Here is a 20,931-nt window from a genome sequence, read left to right as displayed (position 1 = left end):
ACTATCTGCATATAAAGAACATGTGATTTATTTCTTTCTGAGGTTATACGACCTTGGTTAATGTTATATGTCTAAGTCCATGTAAATTTCATGGTTTCACATTTCTTTAGAGCTGAATAGTATTTCATTTTATGTTTTATAGATGTGCTATGTGGTGATTTGAATGAAAATGGCCCTCATAGGCATTATCTCAAAGAACTGGGGCATGTGGTCTTGTTGGAAGATGTGCAGCTTTGTTGGAGGGAGTGCATAACTAAGGGATGGACTTTGAGGTTTTAAATACTCAAACCAGGGCCAGTGTCTCTTTCTCTTCCAGCTATTTGCCAATCTAAATGTATAGCTCTTAGCTCTTTCTTTAGCACTATGTCCAGCCTACATACCACCATGCTTCCCACCATGATATATGAACCAAGCATCTAAACCTGTAAGCCAGCCCCAACTAAATATTTTTCTTTATAATAGTGGCTATGGTCATGGATCAAATTTTCATTATCCATTTATCTTTTTTTAGACAATTAAGGTTGATGTCATTTCTTTGCTTCATGAATAGAGCAGCAATACACATGGGGATGCAGACATTTCTGTAGTAGGTTGTAGAGCTCTCTGGGTATGTACATTTTTATATTCAATGTCTCTGTATAAAGATGCCAGTGTTCGATGGAGAGATGGCTCAGTGCCTAACAGCACTGACTGCTTAACAATTGAAAACACTCGTTACCCTTGCAGAGGTCCTGGGTTCAATTCTCAGTACCCACATGGTGGCTTACAACCATCTGCAACTCTAGTTCCAAGGGACTTGATACTCTCTTCTGACCTCTGTGGGTACCAGACACACATATGGTACATGGAACTCTCATACACATAAAATTAAATTAAAAAATTTTAATGGAGAGGTTGGAGAGATTGATCAGTAGTTGAAAAGCTAGCTATTCAATCAAAAAAACTGGAGTTCAGATCCCTGAACCCATGTAATGCTGGGTGTGTCAGGCAGCCTACCTGTAATTTTCATCTTAGAAGCAGAAACAAGGGCTCCCCAGAGCAAGCTATTTAATGATACTAGCCATGTCAGCTCTGGGTTTAAGTGAGAGATCCTGCCTCAGAGAATAAGGTAAAAGAATGATTGAGGAAGACCTTTGACATCAACATTGGATCTTCACACACACACACACACACACTCTCATACACACACACATACATACACATAAATTCATAAATACACATGCCCACACATATGTGAACATGCAAACATACATGTATACATGCAGTATATATTAAAAAAAGGAAGTACATTAAACAGAGTAATGGGCTTCAGGGTTAGAAAATAGTGTAGTTGCAATATTACTCTACTCCTCTACTCATCCTCAGTCTACTCGTCAGCTTCAATACAATTCAAATCCAAATCTAATCATCACCGTCATAGAAACAGACAGTTGTATTCTCAAATGTATTCAGAAAGACCAGAACATGAGAATAGATGAAACAGTTTTGAGACAGAGCAATGGCAGAAGGCTTATAGGATTTGATATTCTGACCTACTTTCAGCTAGCACATTCAGACAGTGTCATTCTAGCCAGACGATGGGCATGTAGATGAATAAGACAGAACAGAGAATTCAAAAATAGACCTACAGAGGTATGGCTAATTTCTTTTTAACATTAGCATAAAACAACTGACAATCAATAACTAGCAATACTGCTGTAGGAACTGGGTGTCTGTGGGCTGGAGAGGTGGCTTGGTGGTTCTGAGCTCTTGCTGCTCTTTCATGGTCAGAGTTTGGCTCCTAGCACCCACATCAGGTGGATTGAAATCCCTTGTAAAACCAGCTCCCTGGGAGTCATCTCCCTCTTCTGGCCTCTACAGACACTGCAACCACAGGCGCAACCCCTAACCTTACTCTGTACTGGCAAACATGCACATACATAGAAATTTTAAAATATTTTAAACTGGACGTCCATAAACAAACTTAAAACAGATTCAGGCTTCATACCTTATAAAAGAAACAACTCAAATGGGATGTAGACCTAAACACAAGGACTAAAACTATAAAAAAAAAATCCAGAAGAAAATATAGAAATATTTATAGCTAAATGAGAGGGAACTTTTTCTAAAAATATACAAAGCAGTATCTATGAAGGAAAAATGGCTCAAGTGGAATTGATATATCAAGAGCATTTGGTATAAGTGATAACCGTGGATAAGTGATAACACAAAACTGCACAGCTGGAGAATAAACTGTGGAATGTCACATACAATGAAATACTATTCAGCAATTAGAGAGGGAAAGAGAAGGGGGAGAGAGAAAGAGAGAGGGGGAGGGAGGGAGGGAGAGAGAGAGAGAGAGAGAGAGAGAGAGAGAGAGAGAGAAAGAGAGATACTGTGCTCCGCATGGTGAATAGATCTCAATGCCTCATGCTAAGCTGAAGAAACCATGTTCTAAGGATGTGCTCTGCACACTTGCAAATGTTAAGCCTAGGGTACATAAAACCACATGAATGATTATCCATGTCTGGGGTACAAAGAGGCCTGGGGGTGGAAGGGTCCGGTGGTGGCACTAATTTGTTTCTTGATAGCTGTAGCAGTTTCATGGGGAAGGTGAATTCTATGATATATAAATTGCACCACAATACAAATAGAAAATCATTTCCTTAATGCCTGTGGTTCTATAATTGTGTTGGCTTTTAAAACTGTCACTGGGAGCTGAAGAGACATCTCAGCAGTTAACAGCACTTGCTGCTCTTTCAGGGGACCAAGATTTGGTTCCCAGTACCCATATGGGAGCTCATAGAAATTTGTGACTCTAGTTCCAAGGGATTTAATGCCCTCTTCTGGTCTCTGATGGCACCAGCTTTGCACATGGTGCCATCATGCATATACATCCAGACTAACATACACATAAAATAAAAATAAAGATTTTTCAAATAAATAAACACTGTCATTAAAATGAATATATTTTCATATATCAGCAGTCTGGTGGTACAGAGCACTCTAGTAATTCCAAATATTCTTGAACAAGCAAGCACAGAGGTTCCACTGGGTCCTGAGTCCCTGTGGAGGTTTAACAAAATTCATGTTAGGTGTTTATCCTAGTGTCCAAGGCCCAGTTCTGACTCAGAGCACAGACAGCGCTCTAGCCTCTGTGGTCCTACAAACTGGAGCCCACAATTCACCAGACACCCTCTGTGTCAACCTCTGCTCATGATCTTTCTGATCCCTTTGGGGTGCATCTTCCCAACGATCTTTTGAAACTTTGGTTATAGTTTCAAGATCATTTCAGATCTCTGCATCTCCACACATCCTCTTCAGCAGTGATCTACCAGTCGAGCTTGTAGCTATTTCAATCCCAGAGCATTTTGAAAAGGCCTGTGAACTCTCTTCTTAAAGCCATGTAGGTGCATACTTCACTGCTGAGCCCCACACTTGGACCAGGGCTTGTAAACCCATCCTAATCTGGCAGAATTCCCCTACATCAAATTCTGCAGAAGAATGGTGGTATCTTCTTTACACTGCTTATTCAATTCTCTTTTGTCTCATCATTCTTTATTTATTATATGTGAGTACACTATAGCTCTCTTCAGACACTACAGAAAATGGTGTCATATCTCATTACGGATGGTTGTGAGACACCATGTGGTTACTGGGATTTGAATTCGGGACCTTGGGAAGAGCAGTCAGTGCTCTTAACCACTGAGCCATCTTTCCAACTTCTCTCATCACCATTCGGGTGTGCTTTTCTTCCTACTTACCATCACTGGCTGCTTCACACATCCAGCCACTCCTGTGTATTCGCTTTCACATCAGAGATGTCAGCTTGTCCTATGTGCCTAACTTAGGGCCTCACACATCAGAGATGCCAAATTTTTAATTGTTGGATTGAATTGATTTACAAACCCTGAACACCATGCTATGAGCTGATTAAGCAGCTGCCAGCTTTCTATACAAAAGGCATTACTAATAAGATTAGGAAATTATTTTGTTGTTACATATGACAACACACCCTCCTGGTAATGTTTGATTGCCAAACTGTTTCCTTTGATATAACTGCCCTTGGGCCTTTGTTCATTTGAATTATTGATGACAGCCATGTTTTAGTAATTCCCAACCTTGTAAAGAAGGGAATAATACAGCTTCCATTATCAGTCCAAACAAGTCGTTTGAAATCAGCAACATGGCATTTGCCATCTCCTTTCTGGGCATCCAACAGGCATTGTCCTCATTGACTCTTTCCCTGATATCTGGTCTCTCTGAGGTTGCAATGTTTGTTTTTGAAGGTGTTTCCAGTCTGGGCCCAAGGCCCTGGATTCTGTTGCTGTCCCAGTCATTCGAGAGTTGGACACACTCTATATGATGGTTCTAACTTTTCAGAATTCTGCATGTTCAAACCTTGTTGGGCTGGCTGATGGATAACGCTCGCTCAAACTTTTCTTTCTATTGGATTCTTTAATACATTCCCATTGTGTACGTTTGCTAATGTACTTCCTAGTAAGAAGCCTCTAAGACCTGGATGTTGTTGTTTGATTTAAAGACAATGTTGGTCCTATTCATGGGGAAACATGATTACATTATTTGCTGTTTGCTGTAAGCTTTCCTGCTACTATGAGTCCCTTTCATAGCTTCTGAAAGCCACTGTCAGCATCTTTTGGACTGTGTCTCCTGGCTCCTTTCAAGATGGATCCATTGTGACCCTTAAGAGAATTCCATCTTGGGAGCTGCAAAATTGATTCTGAGAACTTTGTACCTGTGAAGTTCCTACAAGATAAGATGCTGGGATTTTTGGTTACCTGAGAGTTTCAGTACTTTCTCCAACATTGCTGTCTCAAGATCAAGAGATGGACACTGCAGGACAACTTGTCCACCACAGGGTCACAAACCTTTTGCCACAATCTCACCTGGCCCTGCTTTGGCTGCTTTATGGAGATTAAGCTTTAGGAACATGGATCTAGAATCAGACAAGGATATAGTCCTTGTTAATTGTGTTTTCAAAGTCTAACCTGTGGTTTCTTTCTAAGGGTACAATTTCATTTTATTTGGCACAGCCATGTCCACTGGAAATGGTTGAAAGCCATGAAGCCTGCAGCTCTTTGACACAGCTCCAGCAATCCCCGTCATTCTGTCTCTCACTTTTAGGTTTTAGTCTCTGTGTGTTGCATTTTTGGAGACTTTCTGCATTGTCATTCATTTTATGTCTTTTCCTGAGAAAATTATGTCTGTGTCTTTTTAGGAAAGCCCTAAACTTACTATCCCTTCTGCTTTTAGGGAAATAACTTTATTTGGCCTTATTTGGAAGCCTCCCTTATGCCCTGGAGACCGTAATAAGCACAGACAAGCACAAAGAAGTTAGGGATATTTAGCTGAGGCTATGATCCCAGGGATCTTTTGGGGGTATCTGCCCCTACACAAACTGAAACAGTATAATTGGAACAGTGTAACCTTAGAGATAGTTGACAAACTCTGGCTGGCCAGGATTCATCTTCAGACTGGTCATAGATTTAAGGCCTCTTTTTATAATATGTATAGAGGTTTCTGAAAATGTAGTTTAAACATAGGGGATCATATAGGGTACACCCCAGAGAAATAGAACTCAGTAAATAAGGTAGATTGACTAAGATAATTTCCTACTTAATAATATAGACGATGAAAGGATACAAGCAGGAATTAGGTTTAGTATTTGCTATTCCTAAAAGACTGGTTCAGATATTTTCTATTTGTCTGAAGCACTACAAATGCTGCTGGCCTAAAAGCAGGCTGTCATATAATAAATGTGTTTGCTTTGGTGGAAACATTCTTTAGATTTTTTGAATTGGAGTTATAGGGCTGGTAATAAAAATAATTTTTTTTCTATTTGTACTTTCTAATTGTGACTGAACTTGTAATCCTGGACCTGTAATGAAAAATCAAAAGCATGTCCAGAAACAAAATGATGTAATCTGCACTTCTTGGGTAATCATTGGTCTGTTCTTGTTCTGTGACACCTGTAAAAATAAAGAAGCAAACTGATTGCTGGTCAGTCAGAGCTGCAAGATTCCCCTAACCTCTGCTCCTGACTACTCATCTCCTCTCAGGAACTGTGTCAACTACCGGGGCTACTCCCTGGCATTTATTAATCAATATTGGAATGTGTTAGTCAATGTTCCATTCAGATCATTGTGCAGGAAGTGGTAGTAAATACTAAGAAAGAAAATGGAAGTTGATTGGAATGTTCATACCTGATTCAAACATGTAAGAGTAACTACACAAGAGAAAATGTAGCTGAGAGTGTTGGACCCAGAGACTGTGGAACTGTAAAGATGCCAAAAATATCATTCTAATTTCACGAGCTCTATGACATTTTTTTAATGCCTCTAAGAATCAGATAATGGTGGATACATGTCCTTTTGTTGTTGGTAAGGTCAAAACGGAAAGTGTAGTTTAAGAAATGCTCTATGTGTGATCAAACCTGGGCCTCCTTCCACTCCCCTATCAATGACTTCTCCAAAATTAAAGGAATGTACCATCCATAAATCTGTGGGTTATTTCTATATAAAATCTCATTTCTGTGCAGGCTCAAGATATCCAGAGGCTAGGCTGCTGGGCTAAGGGGAAAAAAAACAGGGAGCTGCCTGCTGAACTCATTACCAGTCTCACTAGATGGCCTCACTCTGCCCTCCGCAGGAAGAGGAATGAGGGGTAATGAGAAGGTAGAAGTTATAGTTCTCAATACTTCCAAGTCAGTGGAAGCCCTTAATCTTTGGACCAAAGCAAGCCTTGGGTAAGGTGGGATAGCGAGGAGAGGAGAGCACGGGTGTGAGAGTCTGGATAGAGACACTGATGACCAAGTTACCTTGGAAGACTGTAGGTGAAGATTCAGTCGTGATTCACCATTCTGTATTTTAGACAACCTTATTAGCTATTTTATGTGAATGGCTCATCATGCTATAATCTGCAGCCTCTTTCTCTCAATTTCCCTTAGGAAGCTTCCCTGGATATTCTGTTTATCAGCTTGCAATAGTGATAACGTGAGCTGTGGAAAATATCAAATCAGGTGAATTTGCCTCTTGGAACTAGGAAGAGAGAGAAGGGCAGTGCCACAGCAGGGCACAGGGGGTTCTCTGTGAGTCCTATACGCAAGTGCAGCAGGTCATTGGGTGTCTGACAGAAGAGTATGGATTTACTGAAGAGTGTGGAAGTGATGGAAGCGAGGAGCCAGCTGTTAGCCAGCCAGCATGATCTCTTCTGATTCCTGTTTGCTTAAAAGGATGGTGGATCGGGGAGAGAAGGAGAAAGATGATAGTAAATGCTTACTATTCTATGTGCAAGACTTCAACCTGTACACACACACACACACACACACACAGAGGTAGATCCGTACTGTGGTGGTTCAAATGATATATTCCTTCCCACACAGACTTAGGCAGTTGATAAATCTGTTTGGGGAGGGATAAGGGACATACTCTTCATAGAGGAAGTATGTCACTAGGGGGCAAGCTTTGAGAGCTAAAAGATTCACCCAGTTCCCAGTTTGCTCTCCACTTCCTGCTGGCAGTTCCAGATCTGAGTGCTCGGCTCCACTCACCATGCCTGCCTGATGCCTCAATTCCCTCACTGTGAGAATGAGAGTGATAGACTCTTATCCCTGTAGAATCACAAACCCAAATAACCCCTTTCTTTCATAAGCTGTCTTGATCATGGTGTTTTATCACAGAAATAGAAAAGTAGCTAATACCTATATGTATATGCATATTTATGGATATGTATGCATGAATATACGGTCAAGCATATATTTGTTTTGTTTTTTAAATGAAAATATAATTACATGATTTCCCCCTCCCTCTCATTCCTCCAATTTCTCCCATATTCTTCCCCTGCTTCTTTTCGAATAATTTCATTATCGGTGTGTGTGTGTGTGTGTGTGTGTGTGTTGTGTGTGTGTGTGTTGTGTGTGTGTGTGTGTGTGTGTGTGTGTGTGTGTGTTATGCCCATTCAGTGCTATTTGTATGATAATTTTTCAGGACTGACTACTTGGGATCAGATAATTATTTGGGGTGCTCCTTTCTGGCAAAAGCTAATTCTTCCCTAGCAGATTTTGAGTTCCCTAAAGCTCTTTCTTGGGGAATAGGATCCTCAAGATTTCCCTCAAGCACATTGCCCTGTCAGCTGGGTTGCCCCTGTTCAGGTCTTTAAGTGACCATACTGCTGAGATCTCATGGGTGTAGCTCCTTTGCCATACACAGAAGACTCAATCTTACAGGACACTTCCTCTGGCTCTTTTCAATCTTACCAGCCCCTCTTCCACAATGTCCCTCCGGAGCGAGCATTAGAAGTAAGGGGAGTGTTGTGGATGCATTGACTGGGGCTGGACACCCCACAGTTAATGAATTTTAACAGTTATGGCTTTCTGTGGCCGTCTCCATCTGCAAGAAGAAGCTTCATTGTTGAGGGATGAGAGCCATGCTTGTCTGTGGCTATAAGGATATGAATTTACAATACCGTTGGGAATTGTACCAGGAAGTAGCAGGAAGAGGTTCTCTTTTGAGATGTATAGGTCCACTAGCCACGTATGGTTAGTTGGGTTTCCAGGACCAGACATGATTTCCCTCCTGTCCAACTGGCCTTAAAGCCAATTAGAAAGCCGTTGGTTGTTTGCCTGTCTCTTCCATTAGTTCTACTCCTTCAGGCAGGCTCTGTTAGTCCATGTGGCAGACATAAAAAATAGGCAGACATAGAAAATAGTGAGTTAAATGGTACCAGCTACCTGCCTGGGAGTAAGAGACCAGGACAGTAGGTGTGTTTCTGTACAGGAAGCTGTCTTAGAGCTCTCAAGGTGCTATTATTTATTCTTTTATCACAAGTACCAAAGAGTTCACCTTCAAGGTTGAAATAAAATGAAGCTAGACCTCGCAGTGATTAACTTTTCTGCAGTAACTCAAAATATTAATCAGCAGCTAACTGGGTACCTGGAAGCTGTCCATACTTGCAGATTCTTTTGTCTTTGTCAGGAATTTTTAAAAAATACTTGTTTACATTTTTATGAAATTATGAAAACAACAGTCTGGACGTGAGCCAATGATAAATTGAGCTATAGTTTGGCTAGTTGCAGTAATTACTCTGAAGTGCAGCCGACAATGAGGCTAATGCCTCTCTACTCCCTGTGATGTTGACAAGAGCATCCATCAGATGCCCGCCCTGGCTCCTGTGCTACAAACCCTTCCAGCCTGATTGATGCTAAGCTTCTATTGGTGTCCTACTGACAAGGAATCTCTTCACTCTGATCCCTGCCGCCCACCAATCCTAAGGAAACAGTAAATAGAAATGGTTTTTAGCTATGCATGATGGATATGCATAGCACTCTGCAAACCCTGAAGTTAGGGACAAAGGCAGGGGATCACTGTTTATCCAAGGTCAGCCTGGTCTACATAAGAGCTTCTAGGCCAGCCAAGGCTACATTGTGAAACCCTATTTCAAACAAATAACAGGTAAATAACAACAACAAAAGATTTAGTGTGCTATCATGTTTTTCCTAATTTTTACTTAATTTTGAGATGCAGAACACCTGATCAGACAAAAGGAGGACACAGAAATCAACAGAGAACTTGGCCTTCACCTACATCTGATCTCTTCAGACATCAGTTTCCTTGCACTTGAGGTTGATGCCACGAGAAGTTTAAGAAAGCACATGTGTTCATGATAGTCAAGTTGCAGATCAGGCTGGGTATCCACCAGCAGCTCAATGGGTGAAAAAATGTGGAATAAATACACAACACAATATTATGTGGCGTTGAGGGAGGACAAAGGTGGGCCATTTCCATGAAGTCAAATGCAACAGATTCTAATAGTACATGACCTGCATCACTCAGGAAAACAAATGTCATGCTTTTGCACATTGTAGATCTTCTGTTTTCTGAGGATCTATGAAACCATAGGATGTATAAGATGTGAAAAGACCAGTGAGATAGCCTGCCCTAAGTGAACAAGATAGAGAGATGTGGAAGGGCAGGACAGTAAATGTGGTCCAAGTACATGACAGACTTACGTGAAAATGTCTCTGGAAAACTCATCCTTGTGTGTGCCAGAATAAAAGGATGCCTACTAAAGAAAATGACTTTAAATTACAGGTGTGGGAGACATTTGCAGCAGTCCCCACAACACAGTGACCAATGAATGCTGCTTCTGTTATTTCTCCCCCAAAAAGCTGGTTGAGAGGAGGTCCTAGATCCTATGAAACCCAAATGCCCTTCACCAAGCCTCCTGCTCTTCAGCGCCCCAGTGCAAACAAGGAGGAGAAACATTAGGATAGATTGTATTAGGCAAAATAAGCACTATATTGCAGCATATTGATTGTACAGAGTGGTCACCTGAGGCCTTGAGCCCCTCTTAGCACCATAGAATTGTTTGTCCATTTCTTGGAAATGAAAGAAAAGTGACCTCATAACCCAGAATAACCCTCTTGCAAGAGTAAGCAGCAGGTAAGCCATCAGCTTTTTCAAGATGGTTTATTTTGAACAGCTGAACCACCCATCAAGCAACAACTGTATTAATCACCTGAATACCTCAACTGTAAAGTCAGGGCAGCCAGCAGGATGCCCGGTTTATGTGTGCTGAGGTTGAATTGGGTGGAGCATCAGGCACAGGCAGTCTCTGGCAGGAAAAATTGGTCTTGCTGCCAATTTTAACAATTAAATATGGCTACCACCAATCTACTACACCTTTAGATTTGTTTTCTCTCATTTATATATGTTGAAATTTACCAGAGTGAATTCATGTAGAGAATTTATGCAGAGTTTGCTTTCTGTATTAAAAAATCTGCAAGACAAAAAGCCAGTTTCAACATTACATCTTCAACAGCAATCTAAAGCCAATATGTATTTTAGGGTTAGAATGTGAATGGTTCTCCACAATATCATGTTTGAACAATTACTTCCAGGCTGGTGACACAATCTTCAGAGGTTGTGGAGCCTCTTGAACAAGAAGCCTAGTTATCATATATATGGCCACAGGGACCATAAGCAGCCTAGATCTAACCTAAGTGCCCTCAGCTTCTTCATCTGTGGAGATGTGAGGAAGGTGAGTTACAGAAGCCCTCAACTCAGGACCAAGCTAATCCCAATTATGGATCTTTCCCTACCACAGTTAACCATTTCCCCATAGACTAGAGCCCAGATAATCCCTACTCCCTTGATTTACTGCCCATCAGGTATTTGGCCCCAGCAATGAAAAAACATTATTGCAATATATAACTAGAAATGTGCTTATGCCTCTCAAGTTTTGTTCTCTGCATCTTGAGCAAATGGGGCTGTGCTTTCCGTTGTGCCTTCAGATCCTACAGCTGTCAGTAAGTCCCAGGATAGAGTGGGTCTAGGCAGAGCAAACAAGAGCTCCCGAAACACCCCATAGTTCATACAACAGGGGGAAGGGGATGCCGAGGCTTTGCTTAAACTTAGTCATTGAAATAAAGAAGCTACAGTAAGAGAAACTCTAGAAGGAACAAAGAAAGTGTGCCCGTTTGTATCTTCACAGTGAGCATCGGGTGAGGAGAGTTGGGGGCTGAGAATGTTTAAAAATCTCACTTCCCTCCACTTGATCATATCTAACGGGACAAATATCACGCACAATTGTGGTGCTATGAAATAAACGCGTTTATCTCATGCTCCTAATGTAATGTCCCCGTTTTCCTTTGAAGACTCACCGGATACCCAGATTAAAGTGGGTGGTGGCACACATTTCACGACAAACTCTATCACAGAAAGGGGACAGAAATATCTCAAGAGCACTATTTGGTTTTATGTGCCAGCAGGCAAGACCCTTCTGAAGATGTGCTTGTCACGGGCATCACTACTGCTTTCACTTGTTCATTACCCCTGGAGGAGCTCAACACTACTGCCAAACAACTTGACACTTTAACTAAAGTGATACTGGATACCCAGAACTTTGTCCAGAAGTAACTTGTGGAGCACTGCACACTCTGCTGCTGCACTGGCCTGTCTGAACTCACAGTCTATGACATGGATGTAGGAACCAGGTAGTGCCACTGCCCTCAGCCAAAGGCCAACAGGAATAGGGAGACAACCAGCTGTTGGGAAGTTTGTAAGGCATCTCGGGAAAGGGGTTCTAGGATGTGTTATGGTTTGGGGATTTCTGTTGGGTGGTTTGGGGAAGTGCTTGAGGAAGCTTTGTTCATGATTGGATGCTGGTGGGAGGGGATGGAGATTCTATGATTGGAAGTCTTTGTAAGTTTCATCTAACTGTAGAAAATAAGCCAGTGAGCCGGCTTGGTTGAGGGATGTTTGGTCATTTTCATGGCTTGAATGATGTTCACATTTGCATGTGTAAGTGGTGTGTGTGTGTGTTCAGTCATGATTACTCAGTCTTGCTTTTAGCTTGCTTCATCCATGAATGCACACAAAGTGACCTTGTTTGAGACAATGTTCTATACTGTTTGACAGCAAGCTGAGGGCTCGGACCAGATGCCAGAGACACAAAGGCCTGGCTGTGGATTGCATGCCAGCCAGTGCTCGGGTGTCATGGTGGCTTTTCTCTTTCTCAGTGAAGGCTTGTCTACTGTCACACAGCTAATGAACTGAGGCGCCACGATGCTAAAACAATTCTTCCTTGTCCCTGAGTTAAGTCACATGGTAGTGATCCAAGCTTATGAAAAAGTCTATTTTATCTGCCTGATTTCCCAGGAGAGTCCCTCTGAGCTTCTCGGCAGAATCCATGGAGAGATGTACATTCAGTCTGCAGAGCAGTGCTGTCTGCTGATCTCAGTGAGACCCCAAGCCTAATTAACTTACCTAATTTCAGTGGCAACTGGGTTCCCTCCCTTTTCCCCATCTCTGATGGAGACGGGCTTTTGCTCACCTAATCACACCTATATGAGGAAACACAGCTAATTGATGATCTCCAGTGAGGCTCATTTTTAGAGTGTATCATGATTTTGTGATACATGTTATTTCTCTTCTGTGCGTGCAGAGATGGAAACTGTGCCAGCTTCAGGACCCGCTAACAGTAGCTGGTCAGAAATTGTCTATTGTGTGCTTGTCTGGCCCTTGAAATAACTGTCAGTCTGAAAAGCAAACAAGCCCTGTTCTAACCAGATGATGATCCTGAGATGTGAATTTAACTGAACAGTCTTCGAAGTGCAGGCACCCAGGAGTAACAAAGCTGAAGACGGTCATAGAGAGATCACCTGGTGAAGCTAACCCGAGACTCATCTGGAGACTTCCAGAAGCCTGACATTCAATCATCATTAAGAAAGTCTGGCCTTCGATGGGTCAGTGAGCCATCTCTCCTCTGCCAAAGCTCCCAACACCTATAACAAGGTGGTGGTGTAGAGCCTAACACAGGGTGTGTTTTTTAAGTCATGGACTGAATGGAGCAGATGGTGTCCTCAGTGAATGTGTCTTGTAGACACATAACGGCATGCTACTTACACACTCAGTTAGACACACCAGTGTTTATCTCTGAGGACACTGCAGACAGTTAACTTGCCACAAGAAATATTTAAGAGTTAATGTGAGGTGCTGGAGAGCAGTCTCAGCAGCCAAAAGGTCTTACTGCTCCTGCATAGGTTTGGTTTCCAACACCCCCATAATGGTTCCCAAGCATCTGTAACTCCAGTTCCCAGAGAGCTGATGCCCTCTTATGGCCTCTGCATGAAGTGCATGCAGATGATGCTCGTGAAACTCACAAAAGAACACAAGTATAAAACAGAAGATTTTGCTTTTTAACAAAGGGGTTGCTTTGGCCTGAGATGGCTCCATGGTTAAGAGTACATGCTGACCTTGCAGAGAACCTGAATAGGTTCCCAGCACCTATGCCAGAGAGGCTCACAACTGCTTATAACTTTAGGTCCAGGAGATCTGATATCTTCTAGACTCCTCAGGCATCTGCACTCATAAACACATGCCCACATGCAGACATACACATACACAAATAATTTTTTAAAAAGTTAAAACTGTTACTAAGGGTTGTTTCTGTAAATCTCTGAGACCAGGAAACACATGTGAACATGGAAATTGCCCTGTCAGACATTGCCAAAGCCCGAGGACTGAATCACCTGACTTCAGCTGCCCACATTTTCCACCTCCTCTCCACATTATAGCCAAAGGAAAATCCCCAAATCACAGCTTGACAATATCCCTCTCCTTGTTATCTGCCTCCCCAGGGTCTTTAGTAGAAACACCAAACTGCTCCTCGCAGCCCAAAAGTTCCTGGGTCCCAATATCCTCAGCCTCTAGTTCTGCCCCTGTTGCCTAGAAACAGATGTGTGCACACTTAGAGCTGCATATCTGTTCTGCTCTTCCTTCTTTGCTCTAGCCACTCAGCTCTGATTAGATGTCCAGTGGAATCGGTGTCTTTGTATATTCCTGAGCCACCTGCCCACTTAAACCTTTCATTTTCTTAACCTTAATATATCTGTTCCTCTGACTGTAATATTCAATACTGAAGAAATACTGCTACAAACACAGACAAGAACATGTTCAAGGATGTTCTTTTTGTTTTGTTTTGTTTTGTTTTGTTTTGTTTGCATTAGCAAGAAAATAGAGAGAAGTCCTTGAGCTGATTAAATAATCTCCATATATCAATTTGTGGTTGTTGTGGACCTAGAATAATGAAGACAAGTCAGAACAGATGAACATAGAGAGGCTCCCATAGTGTGCTGTACTGGGATCCCTAGCGGTCAATGGCATACATATCCCTACACTGTGGACAGTCTCTCCTGGAGAAAGAGATAGATAGGCAGGGAATTTCATATTTCTGGGCTATGGCTCCTCAGTAGCTCAGGACTCCCAAACAAACCTTAGCTGGGAGCTGAAGTTATGTAAAGCAGGCACAGCCTGCTATTTTCCAGTCAAACTTTTACATGTTACTTTGAGTAACTCAGATATAATGAAGAGTTTTCACAGGGTACTGTAGACTCAGAAAAAGCCATTGCAGTCTTCGTACATCTACCCACCACTCACAAAACCTGTAGTCCGATTGTTAACTTGCCACTGATTCATTCTCTGGCTTGTAATTTTACTTAACTGTTTGGATTTCCCTTTCCTTCTCTTACACTGAAGAAATGGGAACAAAGAATGACCTCCGCGGACTCTACGGTACAGGGTGATAGTCTACTGTGTGCTTTTAGTGAGAGTAGCAAGTGCCGTACTTTTATTTTCCAAAGTAATTTATTTTATTATGTTTAATTTTTAACAGTGCAGCCTTTGCCTCCCTCCTGGTACCTCCTTCCATAGTTCCTCATCCCATTCCTCCTGTCTCCAAGAGGATGTATGCCTACCCCACCCCCAGACCCCCATCAGGCCTCCCTGGAGTCAAAGGTTAGGTGCCTCTTCTCCCATTGAGACTTTTTAATGATTGTAAGCACTGTTCTTATGTGTACTAGCCAGTCTGTCATAGCAACTGCAGCTATGCAGTTAACACGATTACCTCCACTTTATGGAAGAAGACACTGAGGTCCAGAGATGAAGTATATTACCCTAAAACCACAGCTCTATAGAGCTGAGGCCAATTTCTAGGCAACTTGGCTCCAGAATCTGTGATGATAACCATTCTGTGATGTTGCAATGGAGGGCCATTGTCTTGCTGCTTAATTGTTCATTTAAAAATGGTGTTGAAGGGAAAAAATATGAAAAGCCAAATATTAAAACTGTAGCTGGTAAAATTGTCTCTGTAAAAGGCCAAATGCAAAAAGGGAGGAAAAGTTCTATTCCTGTACATGAACATTTTAGGATACATTTCTTCTATATGCTATAATGTGGTTCTATCTACATACTTCCATGTAACAAAAAATGCATAAAAAGATGTCTCTGCTATAGCATTCTTATGAATTTTTTTCTCTGAAAAATAACAGCATCAATTGCATCCCACGTTGATGCTCTCGATTTTAATTTCACAGATGAAAGAACTCGGTGTCATCTTCTACAACTGCAGCTGCCTGGTCCTAGATTTACAAAGGATATTCGCTTTATATAGCTCATTAAAATTCAAGAGCAGAGTCCCTCAGACCTGGTCCAAGAGACTCTATGGAGTCTATGACAATGAGAAGAAGCTTCAGCTCCAATTGAACGAAACGAAGTCACAGGCCTTTGTGTCGGTGAGTCATGCCCCGTCGCTGCTACATTCCCCAACTTTTGTCCTCCAAAGGCTATGTCTACTGGCCTCTCTGACTCCTTCAGGCTCCCTCACATCCCAGCCTCATAGCCTATTTCTTTCTGTCCTTTCCAGTTAGCGCTGCCCATGGGTAAGACCATTATTGGCTAGAGGAAGGGCAGCCTACCAAAGGTCTTTAAGTTTCGAAAACTGAACCTTCCTCCCCTGGACACCACGAACTGCCAATAGTCTCAGCTAAGGGTGGTGTCTTATAAACCCTGCCCCCATCATGGAATGTTGACTGGTGGGTCAATCATGCATGTCTTACAAACAACCACAATTGTAACGTGAGTTCATAAGTACAATAGCGCTGTCACATCCAGAAGACACTATTGCTTGACAGTCCCCACTGACCTCTGGCTCTTAAAATATTTCTGCACTTTCTTTTGCAACTTCCCTGAGCTTATGGGGGTGGGGTGATAAAGAAGACACTAAAAACTTCCGGTGGCACAAAGTCCATGACATAGGAAACACCACGGAGGCCTGAGCTTCCTGGGCTGATGGATACCTAAGCTGATAAGCCCTTTATCTGTGATTTCCAGATGTATCTAACAGTAGATCCCTGGTAAGACAAATCTGAGGTAACCCAATATGTAAAACATACAAAGCCAGTACTGATGCTTAGAGCAGGCCAGCACAAAGCCACCCCTGATGTCTGAGGCTTCTCTGACTTTGATGAAGACTAACACCGTATCCTCACCCCCCTGCCCCAACAACCCCACTACCCATCTGGTCACGCTGTCACTAGGAACTGGGAATGTGTATATAATGTGTATACCTGGGCCTCCAACCCTGGTCTCCAAATTCTAGAACAACTAAGAATTAGCTAGGGAGCATTTTACAGTGCAGATTTATAGGCCCCCAAAGTCACCCTGGATCTGACCCACAGAATCTAGGGTGGGGCTTCACCAGTCTGACCTGGGTCATAATCTCATGCTTAGTAAGTATTCTCTAGACCATGTTCCCAAGTGACTGTTGTTCTCTGTCCCTGTAGAGATACCAGGATGCTCATGCCAAGGACCCTTATGTACCCAAGAGCATTTACCTGAGAGTAGAAAACGACATCCTCTTTACCTTTTCAAATGAAAGTACACATGACCTGAATATTCAAAAGACACTACAAGATGGTCAAGAGAAGGTTGAAGTTGTTTGTCTAAAATAAAAAATATCACATAAATGTGAAGAACAGAAAATGGATATGAAGGATTTGAATGGAGCAGTGAGACTTTTTTTGTCTTCAAAAAGTTTTAATTTCTTAGTAGAAACCATCACCACCACCACCGCCATCTTTTTTTTCCTTTATCTTTATTAGATATTTTCTTTATTTACATTTCAAATGTTATCCCCTTCCCTAGTTTCCCCTCTGAAAAATCCTATCCCTTCCTCCACCCCCACCCCTTGCTCACCAACCCACCCAGTCCTGCTTCCTGGACCTGGCATTCCCCTCTACTGGGGTCTAGAACCTTCTCCCATTGATGACCAACTAGGCCATCCTCTGCTATATATGCAGCTAGAGCCACGAGTCCCTCCAGGTGTTTTCTTGGATTGGTGGTTTAGTCCCAGGAAGCTCTGGGGGTACTGGTTAATTCATATTGTTGCTCCTCCTAGGAGGCTGCAAACACCTTCAGTTCCTTGAGTACTTTCTCTAGACCCTTCATTGGGGACCCTGTGCTCCATCTAATGAATGACTGTGAGCATCCACTTCTGTATTAGTCAGGCACTGGCAGAGCCTCTCAGGAGACAACTATATCAGGCTCCTGTCAGCAAGCTCTTGTTGGCATCCACAATACTGTTTGGGTTTGGTGGTTGTTTATGGGATGGATCCCCGGGAGGGGCAGTTTCTGGATGGTCATTCCTTCATTCTCTGCTCCAAACATTGTCTCTGTAACTCCTAAAAGCAGTAGCAAGTAGAAGCTCTACATAGAGCCTTTTAGAAGAAGCACTTCCACTGCACCTAAGAATAACAATAGTACCAGAAGGCTGAGTGAATTCCCATTGTACAGAAGCAGCAATGGGGAACAAGGTAACAGGATGCCTCAAGCAAGGGATCCAGAAAACTAGATGAGAGGCAACAAGAAATAAATTAACAAATGAGCAATGCTTTGGGCAATCATATAGCTTGAATTTAAGGAGTGAATCTTAGTAAGGTCTCAAAATACAACAAACAAACAAACAAATCAAAAGGCTTTGCCATTTCAAAGGGTTTAACTAAAGGCCCAGGGCAATCTGTGGTAGCTATAGCAAGGTTAGATCAAAATCATCTCCCTCTAAATTAAAAAGGACTGAGGTATAGGAGAAGAAAAGAGTCCCTCTTCCCAAATATGTTTAAGTTTTATATAAAACTGACAATGACCAGCGCACTTGTATACAGTTTAAATATATGTGTGTACATACATATGTATATGTATTTGTCTATGTGTATACACATGCATAAATAAACCTAGTTTTGAGTAAATATCAAGTCTTACCTCTATTTAAAAAAAATCTCAGAGAAGTATTACCATAATAACTGGGCTCCTTGCTCTCACCCTGGTGTTTACCAAAACTTTGTAATTATTTGTTCATGATGGTTTCCCCATAATTCTGTAAGGCTTTGAAAATTACATATCCTCTTTATAATTGATATTTCCAGGATCCAACTCAGTGCTTTGAAAGCAGCAATCAATCAATCAATCAATCAGTAAATAAATAAATATTAGGTTGACTTTATTGGTAGTGATATTAGTGGAAAGTTCCAGAACATATATAGCTTTTTCAGTAATTGCCAAGCAAATGCTAAGGCAAACAAATTTAAGTTCAATATATTTGTTGTAAAAAATAAACCTTAAAATAGTACTTCATATTTTTGGAAGCTGGCAGTCCCAAAACTAAGTTGAACACATGCAGAAAATATCTGAAGATTTGAAGAATTCTCAGCCCTAAATTTACAGTTTTGATCATTGCTAAATCACCACAATTAAATATCAATTTCCAGTTACAATATAGAGTTTTGATCATTCATAACTTAGCTCAGTTAAATACAAATTTCCAATTTGATTATAGATAGGGATTATTTTTCATTATCTCTTGAACCACAAATTGATACTTGGTTAGAATTACCTAAATGACTTCTAGTGACTGGGTTCCAGATAATTGTAATTATCGAGTATCTGAAGTCAGAAGGTGGAAATGAGAGATTGTATAATTTATGTCTTGTAGATTTCTTCTCACAGACCTTAATGTATTTGAAAAAATTACATTTGCTTTCTAGGACAGAGCTTAGTTTGTTCGCAGTCTGCTTATATTGATCTGGGTGTGAGGTAGGCTTCATTTCTTGTTCTTTCTCTATTCAAATGCCCATCTGTCATAGAGACTGGGCTGTACTCCTGAGAGGGGAAAACACTCAGAAGAACTTACATCTGTCATGGGAAAAAAAATGCCACATTCCTTCTTAAAGCTTCCACTTTACTTTAATACTTACACTTTAGCATCTTTATTGAAATACAAGTTAGTTACCATGAACTTATTCCTTTTAGAGTTGGTGTGCCCACAAGCTCTGTAGTCATCAACACTTTCAAATTTCAGAATGCTTTCTTCACCATAAGGGAACCCCTATAATCATAAGCAATTACATCCTGTTTTTCCCTCCCTCAGCCTCGGAAAGGTCTAACCCAGACCTTCATGTATGTACCCTCCCTGGGGGAATTTTTATCTAAATACAACGTTATTACAAAATGTCTTTTGTGACTTTTTTTTTCACCTTTTTTTTTTTTCTCCAAGAAGTTTTTAGCCTAAGGTTGTAGATTTATAGGTAGTTCCTTTTTCTGGCTAAATAATATTGTATTGTAAATATGCCATATTTTGTTTGTCTGTTGGTAGGTGTTTAGTGTTTCTGTCTTCTAGATCTGTGCATATGGCCCCTGTGAGCACTCCTATCCAAGACTCTATCTGAAGACCTCTTTTCAGGTCTTTGGGGGTTACTCTTAGAAATAGAATTGCTGAGTGATGATCATTTGCTTTCCAAATGGGTTGTGCTCTTCTAAAGTCCCACCCTTAGTGTGGCTGTGTTCCTGTCAACACTTATTATTTTTGTCTCACATTAACATCCTGGTGGGTGTGGCATAAACATCACTGTGCGCTGATTGCATCTTTCAGTTGTACTCAGTGTCCACCGAGAGACCTCCTGGGGAGGTTCAAAACATTCTCCATATGTGGCCCTTAACAGAAGGGTGATTTGTGAATCTTTTCCTCCATTAGGGTTTTTTTTTTTTAAGTCTGTGTTTGGTTATATCTCAGTGGGTATAGTCTAGAAAGATAGAGTGAGCTTTCTAAATACCAGAACACCATTATAAAGTATCAGAAACCTACTAAATTCTCTACAAAGTGCATACTGAATGAGTGTACAAAATAAAATATGCATACATGTAGCACTTACTGATTCGAGAGAAAACCTAGATTAAGCCAGACATGGGGTGCCTCAATCGTTCTTGAGAGGTAAAAGGCAGCTGAAACATAAACTGGGCTCTGCAGTGTTGCCTTCTACTTCAACTGTGGAATAAAGAAACACTGAAACTAGGCAAATGGATGGACCTGGAGGGCATCATCCTGAGTGAGGTAACACAATCACAAAGGAACTCGCACAATAGGTACTCACTGATAAGTGGATATTAGCCCAGAAACTTAGGATACCCAAGATATAAGATACAATTTGCTAAACGCATGAAATTCAAGAAGAACGAAGACCAAAGTGTGGGCACTTTGCCCCTTCTTAGAATTGGGAACAAAACACCCATGGAAGGAGTTACAGAGACAAAATTTGGAGCTGTG

The 20,931-nt window shown here is 41.5% G+C and overlaps 1 protein-coding gene across 7 annotated transcripts in view; it reads left to right on the top strand.

Annotated features, from left to right (window-relative positions):
• Positions 1-20,931, top strand: part of Pld5 (phospholipase D family member 5) — a 323,819-nt gene that overhangs the window by 276,654 nt on the left and 26,234 nt on the right. For all 7 annotated transcript variants that reach the window (XM_021158929.2, XM_029483515.1, XM_021158940.2 and 4 more), the window contains one exon: positions 15,872-16,069. In XM_021158929.2, coding sequence (XP_021014588.1) covers positions 15,872-16,069 — 198 coding nt within the window. The remainder of the gene's footprint in view (positions 1-15,871; positions 16,070-20,931) is intronic.

The sequence above is a fragment of the Mus caroli genome, chromosome 1, assembly GCF_900094665.2.
Source record: "Mus caroli chromosome 1, CAROLI_EIJ_v1.1, whole genome shotgun sequence".
NCBI lineage: Eukaryota > Metazoa > Chordata > Mammalia > Rodentia > Muridae > Mus > Mus caroli.
This window is presented reverse-complemented; position numbering and strand designations above follow the sequence as displayed.